At 37.0% G+C, this 21,877-nt stretch overlaps 1 protein-coding gene across 3 annotated transcripts in view; it reads right to left on the minus strand.

Moving 5' to 3' along the window:
- The window catches only part of arid4b (AT-rich interaction domain 4B), a 70,108-nt gene that overhangs the window by 44,686 nt on the left and 3,545 nt on the right, over positions 1-21,877 (minus strand). For all 3 annotated transcript variants that reach the window (XM_028467938.1, XM_028467937.1, XM_028467939.1), the window contains exon 3: positions 4,124-4,234. In XM_028467938.1, the coding sequence (XP_028323739.1) occupies positions 4,124-4,234 (111 nt within the window). The remainder of the gene's footprint in view (positions 1-4,123; positions 4,235-21,877) is intronic.

Here is a 21,877-nt window from a genome sequence, read left to right on the forward strand (position 1 = left end):
AACGGCACTAGAGTTTAACTTTGATAGTGATTAATTTCAGCAAATTTGCTCACAGAAGAGCAGACAAACATACTGCTGATATTTTATTATTGTTTTCCGTGTTTACAGTTTTTTTGTTTGATTATAATAAACCCTCCCCCTGCTCTAGTTTCACATGGTGTTTACTTCCTTAATATTTTCACAAGTGCCGTTGAGGGTGGCATCAGATGAAGGTTAATCAGTCAGCACTGGCACATTAAATGCTTATCCTTTTGCTCCAATTGCAAGTAGACATTTTTACATCTTTATATTGACAGACTCCAAACATCACACCATCTTCATGGCCCACCACACTCCAGCAAAAAAAAAAAAAAACAACATTTTCTGCTTTTGCCAAAAAAGAACAGGGGCGTTGGTGTTAGTATCAGAAAACAAATATTCAAGCCAGACGTTATTTCACCTTCTTGTGTTGTTAATAGGTGGCATTTTGCTGTCTTTTCCCCCCAACTTCAGTAATAGTTTTTATAGAACAAAATTCATTTAGATCATAACGCAAACCTATTGATTACCTTTTCCTGATTGCAATAACTCAAAAACGTGAGGGTGTGTAAACAGCAGCATTAGTTGTAGACATTCTGTTATAAAACACTGCACTATATTGCCAAAAGTATCACAATGGCAGATTTGAAAAGCACATAAACTACTGTAGTTTCCCAACATCCCATTGGCCAAGTTTACATGGGAGCTTTAATTCTGCTTTAAAGCAGAATAAAAGTTAGTTTCTCTATAAACTGACCTTGTAAACTCTTAATTCCTAATGCTAATTTAATGCCGAATTAAATTTAAATCTGAATTAGGTGGCTGGTTTATTCCAATAATTCTTCTATCTTGTTCACACTTAATTCCCCTTTAAGTTAAATCCGGTCATTCAGCTTAGACTATTCATTTAATAAGAGCCTTAGAAGATATGGATATAATGAAAAGATTGGATGGACGGAAGCATCAACATGCAGACTTTCACACATGGACCTCGGTCCTCTGTAAACGGAACAGGCTTCACATCACCGGACGGCTGGCACTAAACCAGGAGACGGAGTAAATGTGGCCTCATACTGCTGCACAGGCTGTAATATCACCAAGTTTATCATTGTACCAATTGTTTGAGCTACTATCTTTACTAGGGAGCAACTATTTATTCCTGGTTATTGTTTTCCGGAGTTTTACTGGGATTTATTTCCCAGTGATTAGTTTCTATCTCCCTTCCGTTCCGCGGACCAAAGTGTGTTATTGTCGAGCTGTTCCTTCAAAACTACAATCAAAATAAACAGTTCTAATGTGTGGTCTTCTGTGTTACAGTCGACAATAAAAGGTTTGTTGTGTGTTTTTCCCGATAGACGTGATTCTTCACGTTCGCCCCCTGTCCAATCAGAGCCTTCCCACTCCTAAAGAGTGAATTGAATAAACCTAAAGCAAAATTGAATAAAAGCAAATAAACCAGTTTTCCATGTAAACCTCAATTTGGAATTACTATTTCCATGTAAACACAAAGCAGAACCCTTTAATTCTGAATGATTTCATTCAGAATAACTAATTCCGAATCAAAAAAAAACATCATGTAACCGTGGCCATTGTCAAGAGCCATAACTCCTCTGAGAAGGGGTTCAATAAAGACGTGGAGTTTGTGCATAGAAATGTAAACATTCCTCTGGAGGTGTTTTGTGCAATTTGCTTTAAATCATCCAACACTTGAAGAAGTCAGTACTCTGGTAAACTGAGCTCCCACACACCACACTTCGTCATGCACTGCTAACATTCAAAAGCCCTCCTCAGAGCACTTCCACAAAGTTGGGAGAGTGACAGTGTTCATTTTTTTTTTTTTTTTAGTATGTTAAAATATTAAGTTCCTGTTATTGGAACTAAGGTGAACTCTGAAAAACAACCCCACACCACAGTACAGTATCTCCACCATCAAGCACTAAACTTGAAAGAATGCTTCTAGCCAAGAAACCTCCAAGATAGGTTTAAACTTTATGTGTATGAAAGACAGAAGCTTTGTTCATCACATTACTAAACAAACATCCACTATTTCATGTTTTAAAGGGTGATTACGCCCATTGCGTCCTTGTATTGCACTTTGTTATGGTTATGTAGGGCTTGTAATCTGCTGCTCAGCCATGAAACCAAATCAACAAAGCTTTCAAAAGCACTGTTTTTAAGCCAACACAAAGTTTAGCGATCTATAGCTATAGCCAGTGGAGAACGTTAGTGATTTCTGCACGCTGTGTCTCTTAGCACCCGCTGACCTCGTTTCTTGATTCAGCAAATTATTATTTAATACCCTCCTAAAATTCTCTTCTGAACGATGCAGTTTATTTGTGTTCCGAGATGAGAGAAAACACTAAAAACACAAACTCTACACCAAATTTACTAGATAAGGGAGACGTGTGCTCTTAACTGTATTAACAGGTTAATTCTGACTGACTTTCTGTGTGCCTCCGAAGGCTCTCAAGTTTAAATCAAGGCAGGAACAAAAATGTCACAGCAATCTCTTTAACTGCAGCCTGAATATCACTCATAAGACAAGCGTGCCGTCTGGTTACCACTGTCAGTGTCGACTTTGTTGAACAAGCAGACAGAGATTAATGAACTAAACAGCTCCAAAGAAAATCATCATAGTAAAATATTCAATCTCAATTACCATGTCTCAACATTTGTATAACAGAGCGAGCTCACATTCACAATGAAGTCAACCAAAAAAAGAAAAAGAAGAAAACCTGCCAATTACTATGCTAATTATCTTATGCAGTTCGCCTACAAGCTTCAGTTTAACCCATGATATAAAAACCAAGAACATCACAGTCTCATTTATTATATTGCTTACTCCTGCCTGTAGAACAGACAGTATTGTTTGATGGTTTAGCTGGAGTGCTGGAACGTCTCGGCTCCTTGGCCCCGACAGTGCACTGCCACGCTGAAAGAGGCGAGCCAGCAACCAAACCTTTGTTCCTCCCACACACACTATGAACAAACCACAAGCGATCTGTCTCTATTGTATTATCCAGATGTTCATCTCCCACTGGGAAATGGGATACTGTATAATGCAAAGTGCTCAAAGCCTTCATTAGTGAGGAATATAAAACCAGAAAGGGTAGCGACAGTGGCATCTACCCTAAGCCACAGAACACAGGGCTGTCAGTAAGAGGGAGACCTGATGATGTAGTGGGTCCCTGGTTGGTGAAAGATAAATGGCAGCATCAACAACTCAGGCTCTGATAAAAGTCACAGCACGACATGAAAACCAGGTGGCCCCGCTCAAGGGAGTTAGCAACACAGCTGCATTATTAGCAGGTAAAAAGGCTAATACTTAAACCTAATCTCATTGTGTTTGTGGCCCACTGATTATTACTTTAAACAAGGTCTAAAGAACGTAACATGACTTCTTTGAGATAGTTTAGATCAGGGTTTTTCAAACTAGGGGGCGTGACCTCATGTGGGGTCGCCTGGAAATAAAATGTGTTGACCTAAAATTATATTTTTACATTTTTTATTTTAAATTTAGAATAAATTAATACAATTTTAATTTGATTTAAAATTGTATTTCTTTTGATTTATCTATTTAAGTTCTGTAGTGTGGCTTGTTTAGGGGAAGGTCTGGGTTAGGATGCACTCAGAAGTCCATCTAACTGTACTTTTCATGCTGTTCTGAGATGTAACGAAAGCAACGACTTCTAAAACAAGTATTTTAATACAAAATAAGCTCTAAAAATATATATCTCAGACACATTGTGAAGGACACCGTTTGACTGTACTCTATGAATAAAAGTAAATATGTATATGATGTGATTTGTACTGAGTGATTATATAAAAACAAGTATATATTGAGATATAGGCAATATTGTCATTTATTATCTCGCCTAATTGTAAACTCGATTTTGAATCTCAATATATTGCCCAGCCCTAGGAACCACTCGTTTATATATTATTATTTTAAGGTGGCCATTTCAAAAACAAGGTCATCTGGTAGCAAGTTAAAAAGGGTGTCTGCCCTTTCCCACAAAGCAATGAGCTCCAGTCTACTTCACATTACACAAGAACAGACCATTCACATGTAATATTGCATAATCAGCACTTTGACATCACTCACCTTGGCCTTGACCAGCCTCTTGGCAGTCTTTATCTTGGCTTCACAGAAAGCGCCTCGGTACTTAGCACTCACATCCGTCCCTACGGTCAGGTAGGGGGGCTCCTCCAGAGTCTGAAACATAATAATCATGTTTTTAAAAAAACGACAGTTCAAAGACTCATCACATAAACATAATGATAACACTATGTCCTGACTGACATATAGGGGTCTTATCACTGTTAAGGCAAGAAGAGATGTAGTTGTGCATGCATAATGCAGTCTGGGCTAGCAATGGGAAAAAAATCCACCCGGCTCAGTGATTCATCCACAGAAAACACATACCATCTGCTCTTGGTATTGGAAAATCAGTCTCTGAGGGAGAAAACAAAAAGGCCACTTCACCCCAGCTTTGATGGTTACAAAGACGAAGATCTCTGAAACATGTAGCGTCATTTGTCGTAATTGGATGTTTATCAACCAAACACACTCCTTCCCGCTCTCTATTGCACAGGGAGATCGGCTCATGTACACAAAAAGCACACATTTAATGTGCACGTGTGAGTGTGTGTGTGTGTGTGCGCAGGCACGTGAACGGTAAGTGGGATAATGATACTCATACTTCTTGAACCACTGGGCTTCTCACTGCTCCATCTGACAAGAACTATTAACTACTCAACCAATAAAGACATCTATGCTGTGTCGCACTGGAACAGTAAAGCCATTTTATTTCATCAATGCAAGTCAATGTATTAGCACAGAAAAGAACATACTGTAACAGTAACATGTTAGAGATGATGACAAATCTGGAAACAAACAACTCAACACTAAAATTACTTTTATTCTATTCTCTGATTATTTTTTTTATGAGCTAACCATTTTTACTCATCTGATGTAGAAACCAACTAAAAAGAAATCATTAGTTTATAAAATGAAATTAGGAGGCTAAACTCAACAATTTTCATATTCTTGCATCACTTTGATTGATTTCTTTATTTCAAACATGTAAAATGATTAACAGAACAATAGTTTATAAAACAACAAATAAAAAATGATTAATTTTAACAGCAGAAATAGATCACTGATTTGATGCACAAACACTTAAAACCTCTGCACAAGTGTGTGTATATGTGTTTTTGTGACTGCGTGTGTGCATCCGGTGCTGCACACATTGCACTCCCTGCAGTTGGTCAGCTGTTTGCGTGTGACTGAGTGCATCAAAGCTGTTACAGGATGACTACAAACAAACAGTGATGAGCGTTAAAGCAGAGGTAGGAATTGTTCAATTCAATTCAACTTTATTTATATAGCGCAACAAAGTCATCTCAAAGTGCTTAACAAAAATATAGAGTCCATAGTAAGAAAGAAAGAACCCAACAAGATTGTCCATACACTGGTACAGGTCTGTGGCTCTGTGGTTGGGGGCTCCTGTTTTAAAGGTATATATTATATATATATTTTAAATAAATCAGCAAATATTTTGTTTATTTTTAAACACCTCATGTCATGTTATATACATCGCACGACCGATTATCGATATGCTCTATTGATTTAAGATTTTTTTTTCATTTTCAAAAGCTTTTCTGCTTTTTCACTAAAATGTGCAGGTAGGTCTTCACAGAAATGTTGTCACTGTTTGTTGAAGGAAGTAATATAAGTTAGTGATATCTTTAGTTACATGTGCAGTTTGCATAAAAACAAATGTAAACATTTTTTTTTAGCAATAATAACAAATATTCTTGCTTTTTTTTGTACAAATAGCAATCGCTAAATTGAAAACACTCACACAGAAGGACTCATTTCGGAGAGTCAAACCTCTATAAGTTATATATGCAGCTTGCTTTTGTTTAATGATCTATAAGCGCACATTTCTAGAGGGGTCCATTGTTTTCAATTGTGTAATATCGATCATCATTTACAATTCTTCAACACAAGCATTTTGCAAACTGGGCTTGAATAAGAAAAAAAACCTAACTGAAGTATATTTTAATTATTTGCCAGTCTATTACAACAATAACTGAAAACTGATCTTAATCCATAAGAGCCAATCTGATTCTAGACGGCCCTACGTTTTGTTACTGATACCAGCTGAGCTTTGAGCAAGCATTCAAGCTGAGAGAGTAAATGACCTGCTGCTGCCTGCATAAACATTTAAATCTGTTCCTGGCAGACAGCACGAGAGCAAACACTGAGGCGACACCATGGAAAATTAATAAATAAATAAATAAAAGGAAGGTGGCAGTTTACTGAGGGGACCCAAACAGGCAGCATGCAGCAGAAGATGAGAGCACAGCTTTGAGGAAACAGCTGCCTGGTTTCTACAGCATTACACATAACTTCAGTGATCAAACGCTACTTTGATATGTCACACTGACACTACATGTGCCCAAACTCCACAGACATGCCTTTTTGTAAATTTAATGACAACGTACCAGCAAAGGAGAACTGTTACTACTCTGAAATAATAGATATACAGGTAAATACAGTCGGTTTCTCACAGCAGTCATTATATTTTATTCAATGTTTCGAAGAGACACAAATAGAAATGTATGCAAACATATTGTGACATGCTCTAATTGATTGTGAAATGCTACTGTAATACTATTGAGTCGCTGCCATAACTGTCTGAGCCTCCGTTACCTCAATTAAACCAAAGTATCTTGGACTTAATTTTTAAACCACTGCGCACGCACTAAACGACGCCTGAAAGATTGACTTCCTGTGAGAATGTGCGCTCTGGTTGGTTTACTTTGAACTTTTTTTAAGACGTAGTGAAATTGACGGTGGTGAATTGACACCAGATTGATTACATTTTGTCATGTATCAGAGTTATAGATCGGCGTATTCATAAGTACCTAAGCCTGCACTGTTTGATGTGTTTCTTTAGTGAGTGCCATTAGGTCAATGATGTATGCAAATATGTTTAAAGTAAGGCTACGAGTGAGAATGAATGGATGTACATGAACCATGAAAATGTGCATACAATTCATTTACAATCAGACCAATTAGGTGTACTTGAGTTTGAGTGATTTATTACTGACTTATAAACCAATGACTTACACCACACTTGTTTGACAAATTTTGTTGAAGTTGTTGTAGGAAACACTTACAAAACTGCAAGACAAAGTATTTAGTAGGTTTACAACTGTAGATGAAGTTGATAAATGAACCCTCTTTCATTAATAAGTCATGATTCTTTTGCCTTTTAATTAACATAAGCCTAACCAAATTTTCTCCTGGGACATAAACCGCCAAATAGATCTTTCAAGCCTAGCCTATTAGGGACCATAAGTTATGTATAATAAGTAGGAATGTGAATCTTTGGGTGTCTCACGATTCGATTCCGATTGTTATCGATTCTCGATTTAACCGATTCTCGATTAAAAAAAATGATACAATGCATAGTGTGTTAAGACAAATTATGACATCAAAACAATACAGTCTGTAAAAGATCATTTTAAATAAACTGATTCCAATGATGGATCACACAAAGGCAAACTTAGGACAAAAGATAACTTTTAAGGACACCGGGCTTGTAATCAGAGGGTTGCCGGTTCAAGCCTCACCTGGGCCATCACTGTGGGATGTTGAGCAAGTCCCTTAACCCGGAACTGCTCCCCAGGGGCCGCAAAATGGCTGTCGACTGCTCCTCAGGGATGGGTTAAAATGCAGCGGACAAATTTCATATATGCGTAACATATAAAATTAATAAAAACACACACACTCCTTGTGCTATCTATGTAATACATTGTAAGCTGGGGTTGATGTTTCCTGTTGAGATTGTGTCAAAAGTTTATGTGTCCATCTTGTAAGCCCATGGTCTACTAGTCGCTACTAAGTTCTTGTATTTTCGGCTTGAAAAAACATGATTGTGAGTATGTTAAAGTGTACTGTTTGATAACACTCTAAAACTGTGTTCGTTTATGCTTAACTTTCACAGCCTGTTATATAAATCACAGCCAATCATGATAAATGTTAGCATGAGCATATATATGGGTCTTCCCTTAGACGTTAGCATGAAGCTAGCAAACTCTCTGTATAGTGGTATTTTGTATTTATAAGAGCGCTAATATGTATTTGTATGTATAGTTTACAGTGTTTCCTGAGTAAAGACTCGAAGCTGATCTTCTGTATCAGTTTTTCTTGAAAAAATAAAAAATAAAAAACAAGAAATAAAAAAATTGATTTTTGAAGTTTATGAATCGATTCAGAATTGTGGATGATTAGAATCGCCATTCTTATGCAAATGAATTTTTCCCCCACCCCTAATAATAAGTCAGACATTGTTTAATATAGTAGAAATTGATTTGTTGCTTGTGTTTTTTGAAACACACATTACATATTAAATCTCAATCGCAATATTGAGAAAAATCGATATTAGATATTATTTTATAAAATTGTTCAGCCCTACGCCAGGCTGTCGTAAACTTGCTTTTAATTTAAAAGTGATGCTACAACATGTTGTGATTACCAAGTAGGGGTGTCCAAAGCCGCTATTGAAATCTGCCAGATATCAGAAAAAAAAGAGCAACAAATTATCTCGGCGGCCTGCATCTAAAATCTCAGTTATAAACACTCAGATATAAGCCATCCATTCCAGACTTTGCTCCAGCACTTCTAATGAATGAGTCATTTTTTCTACTACTTACTGTTGCTGACTATTTTCTCTGTTTGACTAACATCACTTGATCAACCATTCCAAACTACAAAATAACTATAAAGATTTGCGCTATCCTATCAGAGGCTTGTCTCTTTTCTGCCCTGAACAAGCATACAATACGGCAGTGGTCAGCAGGCATTAGATACAAAAGCCATTCATGAGTTCCTTTGCATTGACTATTGATGGTAGACTGTGTGTGTATCAAGGGTGGGATATGAATTCATTCACCTGTGAAAACATGAGCATGGATTCTGGTTTCTAAAGGGGAAAATGCTTGCAGGTGTGCGTACGCACTGTTTGAGAAATTGGGACTATTTTTCTGAAAGAGCACGTTTGCAGATGTTCACATTTTTTTTTATTTAAGATTAGATAAAATTTTTCTGTCAAACACAAAACTGATTCAGAAAAAAAATACATAGCCAGTGAAAACTATTTAGAGTTAACGTGTAAACACGAGAGACACGAGGGCATGGGTAGAAATAATAAGTAAGTAAGTAAACTTAATTTATATTATTTTTCAGACAGGTCACAAAGTGCTTTACAGTGAACACCATAAAAAACAAACAATAAGATACATAATCATAAAGCCAGCTATAATGGCTCGGGAAAGCCCGGTTAAAAAAGGAAGTCTTGAGCTGCTTTTTAAAAGTCTCCACAGAGTCAAAGGTAGGGGTGAGTATTGGCAAGGATGTTGCAATACAATACGTATCGCGATACGTGGATCACGATACGATATTATCGTGATATTCTACCCAGTTAATATCCAAATTAATTAACTAAATTAAATGTACAGATGAAAAATCAAGTTGCTGTATATGTTCATCAGAAGATATTGATCATTCAGAGGACAAATTGAGAAACGATTTGCTTCAAAACATCCTATTTATTATTTATTATTAGTGTTTTTGCACAGTTTCACTGAAAAAAAGAAAATGCAGTGTTACACACTGTTTCACTGAAACTACTGTGTAGAAGTCTCAAAGTAACCATGACAACATAATGATGGCATTGTCACAACTGTAAGTGAGAACATTAAGGCTAAATCACTTTGAGTTACTGACAATGCACAAAAATAAGAAAAAATAATTTATCCTATTGTATCAGCAGATTATATGAAAATAAAATGTCTGCATACATAAATGTTGCAGGCATTACACACTGCCAAATATCCCCAAAAAATAAATCAATAAATCAATAAATAAATAAATCGATTTTTAAAATAATAAAATCTTTTTTTCACACCCCTAGTCAAAGGAGCGCAAGGACAAAGGAAGTTCATTCCAGAGACGAGACGCAACAGCTTTAAAAGACCCATCTCCTCGGGTTTTGCGACTGAAAACCTCAGACTCTGAACTGAAGTGTAGGGCTGGATCAGATCAGTGATATAAACTGGAGCCTGTCCGTAAAGCGCCCTGAAAGTCAGGACCAGAATTTTAAAGTTCACTCTGAAGTCAACAGGAAGCCGATGGCGAGACTTCAGAACAGGAGTAATATGGTCTCTCCTGTTGGTGCGGGTCAGGAGCCTCGCTGCAGAGTTTTGAACATACTGTAGGCGGGTCAGCTCCTTCTTATTTAGGCAGGTGAATAGGCTGTTACAATAGTCCACCCGCGACGACACAAAAGCATGAATAATAGTCTCCAACTCTTTTTGTGAGACCATCTGTCTCAGCTTGGTGATATTACGTAGCTAAGTCCTGTAGCTGAGAGCAAATCCATCAGACGACATGTAAACAAAAAGTGGTACTAGCTGTATAATGCCAAGAAGAGAGTGCATTTGTATTCGAACTACAAGCTTTAGTTCAGTGCACACACATAAAAGCATTGCTAGGAAAAAACTATCTTAATGATTCTCCAGTAAGAAAACTATGAATGCATAGAGATGATTCAAGGCAAGAAGTAACACCTTCAAGTGCAAGTACAAGTTCAGTTTTCTCACCTTTTAGATGAACACCTCATTAGTCTTCAGTGAAAGTCTAAAATGAGCAGCAGCTGTCCTAGATTGGCCTCCCTGGCTCCACTGCCCTGACTGCACCACAATGTTTGGACAGTTTCTATTTCAAGACCATTGTTTTGTTTCTTTTTTTTCTCTCCCCTCCTACTAATACTTGTCAACTTTAGCAACCCTGTCAGTGTGTGAGCCTGTTCCTTCTGCTTTGGGGTCTCCTCATTGGGAGTCGGAGAGGGCAGGGTGGGTTATTGTGACAGGTGCAGCACCCAAGTGTCAACAACCTAACAAGGCAGATTTAATTACGCATCGCTGAGATCTGAATCACATTCGTCAGGCTCGCATTCTAACACAAACTGACCCTAGTATGTTCTTTCCACTGATGATTCCTTTGCTTTCCCATGCTGAGCGACAACTATGAGGGTAAATTCCTGCGCATGGATTAGGTTGCCATTTAGCCTACAGCATTCTGCAGAGAACCTGACTGAATTTTGTCTGTTATCCTTATTACTTTGGCTGTAGCCAGATGACAGGTAGCATTTCCCCCGCACACAAGATCTACTACTAATGATATACTTATGATCTACTGAAGATGTGAGCACAGAAAGGCTACATTCCTGAGGTTTGCCATTATGAACAGTATTTACGCCTCCAACGTCAGCTGCCATCACGTCAGATACCTCCTCCTTCATATGCAGGAGCTAGAAAGTATTTAATCAACTTCAAACAGGACTTTGCGACTATCTGTCAGCAGCTGAATGATGTCCAGCTCTCCGGTTATTCTCCGAGTGCTACTGATGTGGAAAACACTCTCTAGGCACCTGCCCTTAATTTGACGCATACAAATTTAACTTTGCACGAGACGACAAAGCAAAACTGCGTTTGGCATTAGTAGAGAAGAAATTCACGTCAAACTGGAAACAATCCATCCAAGAGATAACGAACAATTACAGGTTGTAATCACAAGGCTGATCTGCATGCATGATCAAACATGTAACCGACTGTAATGGTTAAATACATGTGGCTCTAATTCTAATTAAATGGTGAGAGAAGAGTAGGTGAGAATGTATTTGATCAATAGACTATGCTTCCGTCACAACCCCAGATCTTACTCTACATGAAAAATCACATTCCAGACCTGCCATGTGATGAAAAGCCTTATCTGTGTTTGAATCCTTCTACTCACAAAGTAAAAAAAAAAAAAAAAAAGGTGATGCGGCTATATTAAGTCAGAATTGCTGACATCAAACCAGTCCTGCGAAAACAAAACACTCAGAGAGAACAGGAGCAAAATAAGAATAGTTGCAGCACAATTCAGACTCTTGGGTCCTAAAAATTTTAATAGCAAACTCCAAGGTTGAAAAGAAGTTGCTGCTTATAGAGCATTTCCTGAAAAACGTGGATGACTACAGCAGTTTCATCATTTCAGTCTGCTTCCTGGTAGCTATCAAACATTTTAGGAAGAAATATCAGAGGCAGTTGTGTGGGAATAATTATGGACTTGCTTTGCATCAGGGACTCCTGTAAAGCCATCAGGACTGTACAAGGCCACAGGATGCTTGTGTAACACTCGACATAAAAAAAATCACTTTGCTTACACATTGAGTCCATTCTTGTGCAGCAGTTGCAAAGGCATTTCCACAATCTTGATTAAAATGTAAACAATGAGCTATCAGGTGCTGTAATTTGCCTGTTATGCAACTATGTTTTCATAATGTCTTAAACAATGCCAAGTATGGGGCTGAATTAACTCATGACGCAACTCTACAGTGCTCTATTAACACTTTTTACATTCCAGTTATGAGTCCCAATCCAAAGGGTGTTGTGAACCATTTTCTTTGAGTCAACAATTATTACAGGATTAGATTAGATGACAATTTCATTTAGCAGACACTTATCTAAAGCGACGTACAATACAACCAGTTATGGTTAAGGGTTTGAACCGGTGATACAAGCACGCTTCCTCAACCATTCCACCACCGCCCTTGATAAAGTTAAATATCACAATTTTGTAAATGTATTTCTCCAAATTAAAACAATCTAAAAGTGGCATTTGGCTGAGATGTTAAAAATTTAGCTTAAAGTGTGTTCATTTTCTGTTTGTGGTAGGTGTTTGAAAAAGAATCTGCAATTAAAAAATGTAGCAATGTTTTGTTTGGGTCCTAGAAAGACACTGAGCTTGAGCTAAAAGAAAAAAAAAGCTTGAGAACAGCTGCACTAATCTAAAATCTTTCCAGTTCAACTGTTGTTCATCTCCACAAAAACAATATTGGCAAGATTGATGAATAGTTCTGATGCTTCTCTGATTGTTAGTTACCTTTGAACACACTGAAAGTGATGGCAGCATAAAACAAAGTAGGACAAAAGTGTTTTTTTGAAGACCTACAATAATTTTATACTAAATGAAAATGGACAAAAAAATATTTGCACTAGAAAAAACTAGAAAAAAAGAATGGCTGGTGAATTCAAATTATTCAAACTAAACCTTGAGGAGTGTTTAAATTAACCGTTGATGATGCATGGTGATGCATCAATGTGTCATGCTCGTCAATGCAAGAGCGAATCAGAAAGAGGCAGGTCACGTCCAATAGAGGTGTTGTGTGGACAATTGTTTTGGCAAAGATTGACCCTGACAACGACCGAGGTTCAATGTTTTTGAAACTAAAAGCAGCAATTTAATAACGGCAATATAAAGTCTGGTTTGCTAAACACTGCATTTTATTAGTTGTGATTATGTAAGTGGGATAAATATAAAGCAACCTGTTAAAAACACATACACAACAAGAATATTTTTAAATGGTCAATAATCGGGTGAGAAAAGCACAAACTGCATCACATTTGAATTGCTGATGAATGCTCACAGTCATGCACGCATAAAGCTGCTGTGCAGTGAAACGATGACGGCTTGAAAGAAAACTTGCACCTTCTGGAAAAACTTTTTTTGTAAAGTTTAATTCAAACTGCTCAACACAAAACCTCCAAGGTGTTATTCAACTGGGTCGAAGCAGAATCTCATTATACAGTCGCTGGACGTTAGCACACGTTGATCACAGTTAGCAAAGACAGAGCAGCTAAGCAAGCTAACGTTAGCTTCTCATCTTTGGCCGCATCCGAATAGTCCCTCCTATCTCCTTTACTATCCACTGTTCCTTCTCTCCCAGAAGTGTTTAAGTGGTGGCCATGACAAAAAATGCCTGAGTTCTCTTTAAGCTGAGGAAAAAAAGGCTCAATGCTTCCTTTATAACCTCCTTTAGTCTAGGAAACACTGATACATCCTTTATCAAAGGAGACCAGATAATACTGACCCACAATTCCTTGCGACGACAATATTTAAAGGGAAACGCACACCCGAGCAATTACGGAAACTCACGATGACCGACAAAGGAGATCATGTAAATTACCAATGCAATAATATGCCTTGAACAACTTTAAATACATAATCTATAAGCCATATCTTATTATATGTAAGACATATTATCAGATTATAACTGACATAAAACAGACACTCTGTGGGGTTCAAGAAAAAGGAATCCGAGACATTTTTAGTCACAATATGTTTTATTCAACACAATTCATATTTCTGAGTGGAAGGTGAGTGGAGTCACATTCTCATTGTGACGTTCTTTTGGTCTCACTTTTGTCCTTGTAGCCTGGTAACATCTTTTCCTTTGATTTAAATTCAAACCGCGTGATTTTTGAGATTATATCAGTGGAAAGTGTTATAAATGTACTTTTAGTTGTCCATTTTCAGAAATGTGTAGTTCTTTCACCACGGCAGACGTCACTAACCTTTGCAGCTGTCAGATTATTACGTCACCTAGTTGAAGTGCGTCTGATTCTCAAAACAAACGTTTTCCTTACTCCTCTCCTAACACCTTTCCTTAACCCCGTGGCTATGGAAAAGTGGATAGGAAAGGAGATAGGAGGGATTATTCAGACACAGCCTTTGTTTGGGATGTAATGATGTCAGAGTAGAGAAGATTTATCTATGAGAAGTTAACTCAGCTAATTAAAGAGATGGCTTAAAAAAGTGTAATGTGATTGTTGATCACATTTATCCTAATGTAACTACTGACTGTAGGACAGTTATTGTCCAAATGTTTGTTGTTCTGAGCTTTAAACTACCAATAAATAACTTAGAAAAGACACAAATTGATTCCATTGCTCATTGGTTTTTTTTTTTTAGATGACGCTTCCTTTGATTCATAACTGAGAGACAGAGGAGCAGCTCAACTCTTGTCACACTACGCACATCTCTCAGGTGTTTTTCTACAAATAACTTAGTATGCAGAGGATGTTTTCAAATGTTGTAGTTAATGCACACAATTGTTTTAAAGGCAAAAACTAAAAACATGTAACAGATTGTGCATCAGTGTTTCCTTGTTTGCAATTGTGATCAGGAAAATTGTGTTAAGAGATTTTTCATTACTTTCAATAAATATAAATAAATAAATCAGTACTTTTACTCAAGTAATAAAGGTGAGGACTTCGTCCACTTCTGGTAGCAGTTAGGCTCGGCCTGTAGGGTTTATTTTCTGTTAAATTCATTTAATGTTGGACCTTAAAATATTTGTTCACATTTTGATATCTTTTGTGAAAAAATACACTGCAATAAAGTTAACTAATGAGAAGTATTAGTATTTATTCTTATCTTCTGTGCTCAGACTCATTCATCGTTCTTTCTTTCAGCAGAGGACAAAACACCAGAAGCAGCAACTCGACTGCAGACGTGTTAGGATAGAAGAATTTACCACAAATTATTTTGATACATAATTTTGATTTACAGTGGAATGTAAAGACATTTACGTCATGTCTTTGAAGCACTTTCGAATCAATAAAGAATGGAGATCACACCTATCTGACTGCTTGTTTTTACTGATGAAAAGGTAGCCACGAGCTGTAGAATTTATTTTTATATAAAACAGATTGTTCTGCATTGTGGAATCGAATCAAATTGATATGATAATCGTAATCGAAGTGAATCATGAGACTACCCACCCGACCCTTCCAGAAACACAGACCGCTGTGTAACTGCACAGCAGAGCACAGTGAACATGTTGACCAGCTCCTTTTCTTACACAATAATGTGAAAGTATAGACAACAATGATGATGAGCAGCTGCACATTTGTCTCAGCACTAACAGTCCCCTGCATTAATAACTCATTGTGTTCTTTTATCCATCCACCTTTTATTTAAAAACCCAAATCCCACTAGTGATATGAGAGCTGATATTGTAGGTTTTATATGTTTTTAAAGCTGCTTTGATTGTGCACAGCAAAATGTTTAGAGTCTTGTGGGATTTATGCTGTTCATTTAAGTTTTGTTTGGAAGTCTTTATTTTTACTGAAAAAGCTTTTGTGATAGATCACATTGAATAGCTGAAGATGCTAATATTTAAATTGTTTTTGTGTAAATATATATATATATATATATATATTTCTTTTTTAATATGATTACTGGTTGATTTGGTGATTTGATATAAATAAAAAATAATAGTGATACATTTGTTTGGTTACTTTAATGAATGAATACCGACACATATACCTTGTTTAAAAGAATGAAATAGCCACAAAGTGAGGAAAAGAATAAAAGATGCATAAAAATTTGTGATAATCGTTAATATCGTTGATGAATTGAATAGCACCCTGAATCGAAATGTCAGGTCCCTTAGATGGCACACCCCTAAAAGTAAGCCAGCAACAAAGATTAAAAAACAACTTTAACTTTACTTCACTAATTTTGGCTCTCCAAGAGTTGTACATTTCTAAAATTTCCACCCCGCGCACCCATGCTGTGAAAAATTCCTGGTGAGAACCCTGTTTAGCCTCGTTTTCCCCTACATCCATGGACAACATGCTGTTATTTGTTATTTGTAACGGATGGCTAGAATAACGTCTAATAGGAGTGTGACAATATCTCGATACGGCTATATAATCGCAATACTTTTTTTCCGCATCGATCGATTATCGATATGGTCGCGCTATGTATCGATTTATTTTTTTTCCAAAAATGTTCTGCTTTTTCAATAAAATGTGCAGGGAGGTCTTCACAAAAATTTTGTCACTGTTTGTTGAAAGAACCAAATTATTGTTTACTGGAATATTGCACTATAATGATGTCACTGGTAAGAAAGACCCTATTTTTTGTTTACAGAAAGCACTATTGGAGATACTTATTTGTTTACATAGGTATGTTGACACTTATTTACAGAAATGTTGCACTAAAATAGTGTCACTGTTCATAGGACACTCTTTCAATTGTATTATTTCAGTTATTATTTTTTCCACTTAATCTTTTCTTTTTTCTTATGTCATAGATTATCGCAGATTGATTTCTGACCAATAAATCGATAATCGCAGTATCATCATGTTGTGAGATAATCGTTATCGTGAGCTTTGTATCGCGTATCGTATCGTGAGGTACCCAGAGGTTCCCATCCCTATTGTCTAATATAAACTAGGTGCATTTGCTAGACATAAAATAAATGTTATCGTATTAAAGTTTAATAGACAAACAGATGAGTGTATCCTCCCACCATTAATGGACACACAAAAACAAATTGAACGGTTTCAAAATTGACTTGAGGACATCAACTTACACTATGGAGGGGAAAAAAAAACTATCTTTGCAATTTACACTGAAAGAAATAGATAGACAAATGCAAGCCAGTTGATTTGAACAACTGAATATCTGAATTATTTCTTGAAACAAATAAATGGTATTAATGTCACAATTGCCACAGAAATCTACAACTTTTAAGGCAGAACATTTGAATGTTGTGCAGCATTAGTTCGAATTTAAACAATAGAGTTCTGCATAATGTGGTGTGGTGTAGGGCGGCTCAATACATTTAAATTTGCTTATGATTTCGATTATTACACCCAACAATAATAGAAAAATAACATCATCAAGAAAAAAATGATTATTAAAAAAAAAATTGCAAGAAGCGTTTTGTTTTGTGCAAAAGTGAAAATACATAATTTTAGTGTTTGAAGGATTTTATTTATGTTTAAAGAATATATGTTGTGTTTTTTTTGTACAAAATATAAATAACTTATTGGTTGACAAATAATCGTGATTTCAATTATGACTAAAATAATTGTGATTATTATGTTTTCTATAATCTAGCTGCCCTAGTGTGGTGTAATGAATAATATTGTAAACTAAACAAAGAAAAAGATACAGGGAAAAAAAATGCAGGAAAGAATTATCCACCACCCGTTCCAAGCTTTGCTCACACATACAATAAACCTGCTGTGAACCATCTCTTTGTCTAAACCAGAGTCACCACAGCTCGACTGACTGGTGCTTCAGTTGTCTAAGCAATGCCATTAAAGCTTCATTTAAGATTTGGAAAAACAAAAAGACTATCTTCTGTTTTTTAGGCCAATTATTATTATTAAAATAAAATTAAAAAATCCCCTTAATCGGTCTAGAATCATAAACAGACTTCTTTGAAAAACAAATTAAACTTGTGCTCTTTATTGCTTGAAGTCCAAAGTAACAAGCATACATTTATTTTTCTTAAAGAGTAAAGCATCCCACAAGTTAGAATCCCTAGGGTCACTAATGCATTCCTCACTACAGCAGCACGACTTTAGTTTTAAAGGTCCTGTATTATGCTATTTTTCACCCATCTCCATTGTTTTAAGAACCCCAACAACATAGTATTTGAGGTTTATTTTCCCAAACTTGCCTGTTTTCCAGTGTTTCAACTTCTGAAAAGTGACTTTATGAGCAGTTCTAAAAACAGGCTGTTTTGGGACCTACTTATGCAATATTCATGAGTAGGCGTATCTATAGACGCTAACTTCATGCCTTGTTCTTGCGAGGGAGATCAGTGATCACTAAAGCAATATTCTTTTGCTATCCACACACTGTTACTGTTTTCGGTCAAAAAACTGCACATTACAGTAAAACTTGGATATTTAAGCGGCTCTTGTGATTGTAAGTCAGACAAACACTGATTCATTGTGTATGCATGCGGTAGCAGCAGCAGCTGTTTTCGGAATCACTCACCAGAGCTGCTACGCTGCTTTCTTCTCCTCCTCTCCTCTCCTAACCACAGGAATACTCAATTTAAGGTGAAAATCATTTCATTTGTTTTGTCCAACCGCTGTGTCGCATTGGGTCACAGACTCTTCAGATCAAGTCAAAGGCAATACGAGGCGATATAACGGGTACTAAAAATGGAACTACTCCGGAGGGGGATTTTCCGCTCGCTGACGCCAACTCGTCCGTATGGAGCTGACTTTTTTTTTTTTTTTTTAACAAAATGTGGAATAACAAGGGAGGGAGGATACAGAACTTTTTCAACTTTGGCCCTCTGAATGAGGCTAAAGGGATGTATATCACTGGAGCAAAACCATTATAAAGGGATTGTTAAGCCGGGATATCGGACTCAAAACGCCATTCACTCACTTCTTCTTATTCTTCTTCTTCTTCTTCTTCTTCTTGTTGTGTACACTAGTTAAAATCACTACTCTTCTGTAATTTGTGAACGGATCGGGCTGAAATTTGGTAGGTCTAATCTATGGATGTGTACACATCAACGCTCGCAGCCCAATTTTCAATATGGGGCCAGGGGGCCCCAAAAGAAAAGAAAAATAAATGTTGATTTCTCATTTATTTCCGAGTCAAATATTACGACAATTTGTGGTACCAAATCATTGGCACATACCAATATAGAAATGGGGCCCATTACCCCGTACGTGTCACAGGGGCACCAGGGGGGCCCCATTTTTCAAATGACTACTCCTCCGTTGGTTCTTGTTAGATCGGTATGAAGTTTGGTATGATGGTATGAATACTCTATGACTGAATATGATGAGGAGCCCCTACCCCCTATTTCCGGTAATTTCCAAATTTATGGGAACATAGTCATGTGATATCGTTTCACAGGTAATTCACCATAGATTACAATTATGCCTCGCACAATTCAATTAGGGGACCGGGAGCCCACCCCTATAATTTCTGCAATTTCCATTACAGTCGTTTTCTCATTTATTTGTGAGTCAAATACTGAGACAGTTGGTGGTACCAAATCATTGACACATACCAATATATGAATGGGCCCCATTACTCCGTGTGTACCACGGTGCGCCAGGGGGCCCCATTTTTCAAATGACTACTCCTCCGTTAATGCTCCTTGAATCGGGCAGTAATTTCACATGGATATTCTGTGAGCGAATGTTGAGCCTTTTTTTTTTTTTTTTTTTAGGATTTTTTGGGCTCTAGTGGCCTTTATGTGACAGTTGCTTGACAGGAAGGGGGTTAGAGAGAGCAGGGAATGACACGCAGGAAAGGGTCCCAGGCCGGGAATCGAACCTGGACCCGCTGCAGGTGAGGAACTATAGCCTCCGTACATGGGGCGGGCGCTCAACCCACTGAGCTACACACCACTAATGTTGAGCCTTTTTGAAAGGAGGGAGGGGATGAGGGTCCAACCCCTTTTCCGCTCATTTCTAAATTTATCTGAACATAGTCGTGTGATATATCGTTTCAAAGGCAATTCAACGTAGATTACAATTTTACGTCGTACAATTTCATAGTTCATCAGAACTTGTTTCATCATACCGCCCCTTTAAACCAATTCCACACAAGAGAACAAATCTCTAGGGGCCTGTACTATGAAGCTTGATAAATATATCCGAGAAACCTCACCGTTAGCAGGCTTTACTTAACCAAACATTCACCGTCACAGATGTGTTTCTATTCACATATCCGCCTCATTTTGGGAGCAGTCTGTAGCTCTGATGCTGCGTTCATACATATCAGCCTCCATCATTACAAGGACAATATTTGTATTTCATACGGCCTGTATCATATCACAGGACTGAGACTCTCAGCGTCGCCAAATGAATGAATTTATCAGTCAGAGAACGCCCAACGCACGCAGGCTTTATCAGCTGACTAATATTGGCCAGTCCATCTAATAAAAATATACGGCTCTCCTATAGTAGGGCCCTATTAAATCCTTTTAATTTTTTTTTTCCCAATTCCGTATTTTCCGTTTGTTTTGTACAATTTCATTTTATTTAATATTAATATTTTTTTCATAAAATATTCATTTTTAACTCTTGTGAGGAAACGAAATAAATGCTAAGTGCTTAAATACTCACTTAGCTCTTAACCCTGCACTTAACCCGGTCACGACTAGGTTAGCCATTCAGCATACATTGGAATGGTGATATACCCTGGGAAGAAATTAACCAGCGTTGTAGTACAGCACACACAGAATAAATCCAGAAAGTTAGTACGGACCAAAAAGTAACAATCTGTAAACTTTAAATAGTTTGACATTACATTGTCTACTCAACACCTTATATGGGAGTATTATTTCCAAAAGTTTTCAATTGGTCATTGTCACATACAAGGAAAACAACTAGGTGTGTGAAGCAATTCAAAAATCTTTAACCAATTGCAAATTAATCAGAATTAATTGCATCTTTCAAATGTGTACAACACAAAGAATCATCAAGTTATTGCACAAAAATTGTCTTTACTCTGAAACAATTACATTTATTAAAGTGAAATGTGCAATTGCATTTATTTTCACAAACGTTAAAAGCTGGTTTAAAAAGAGTCCATAAAGTAAAATAAAGTGCACATGTAGAATCTAACTCATATTTTTTTACATTTCTAGTGCCAAAAAAAGAGAACGCTGAATTAATTTGAACATTAAAATCTGCTTAGACAAACATTTGCTTCTTTTTGTTCAGCGGCTGAGGCCCAGCATTCTGCCCACATTAGGAAAAGAGAGCTGCGCTTTTCTCCTGTAAACTATTATTAATAATAACAGCATTATTATACCAACATTATTACTCACAGTTTGGATGTGTTGCACACAAGCTTCTTCATTGTAATGCTTTGTAGATTAACTCAAAGTCAAAGCAAACAGCTACAAACTCCAGGCCTCAGTGTTAACAGGAGTAGTGACTAACAGACAGCCGTCAGTGCTAACAGAGGTGCAGTAGTCACATGTTAGCGCCACAAACTCAGCACTATTGTCTTCCTGCTGGGTAAATAAGCTGACTCTCTTACTATTTTTTAATAATGTCAGTAAAAAAAAAATTCTTTTCTTGAGAGAAAGAGGAAAAATGAACGCTGTAATATTTACAGGCCTAGGAAAAAACGCTGTTCTGTAGGGCTGTTCAATGGCACCTTTAATCA

This window comes from Gouania willdenowi, chromosome 15 (genome assembly GCF_900634775.1).
Source record: "Gouania willdenowi chromosome 15, fGouWil2.1, whole genome shotgun sequence".
In the NCBI taxonomy this organism is placed as follows: Eukaryota; Metazoa; Chordata; class Actinopteri; order Blenniiformes; family Gobiesocidae; genus Gouania; species Gouania willdenowi.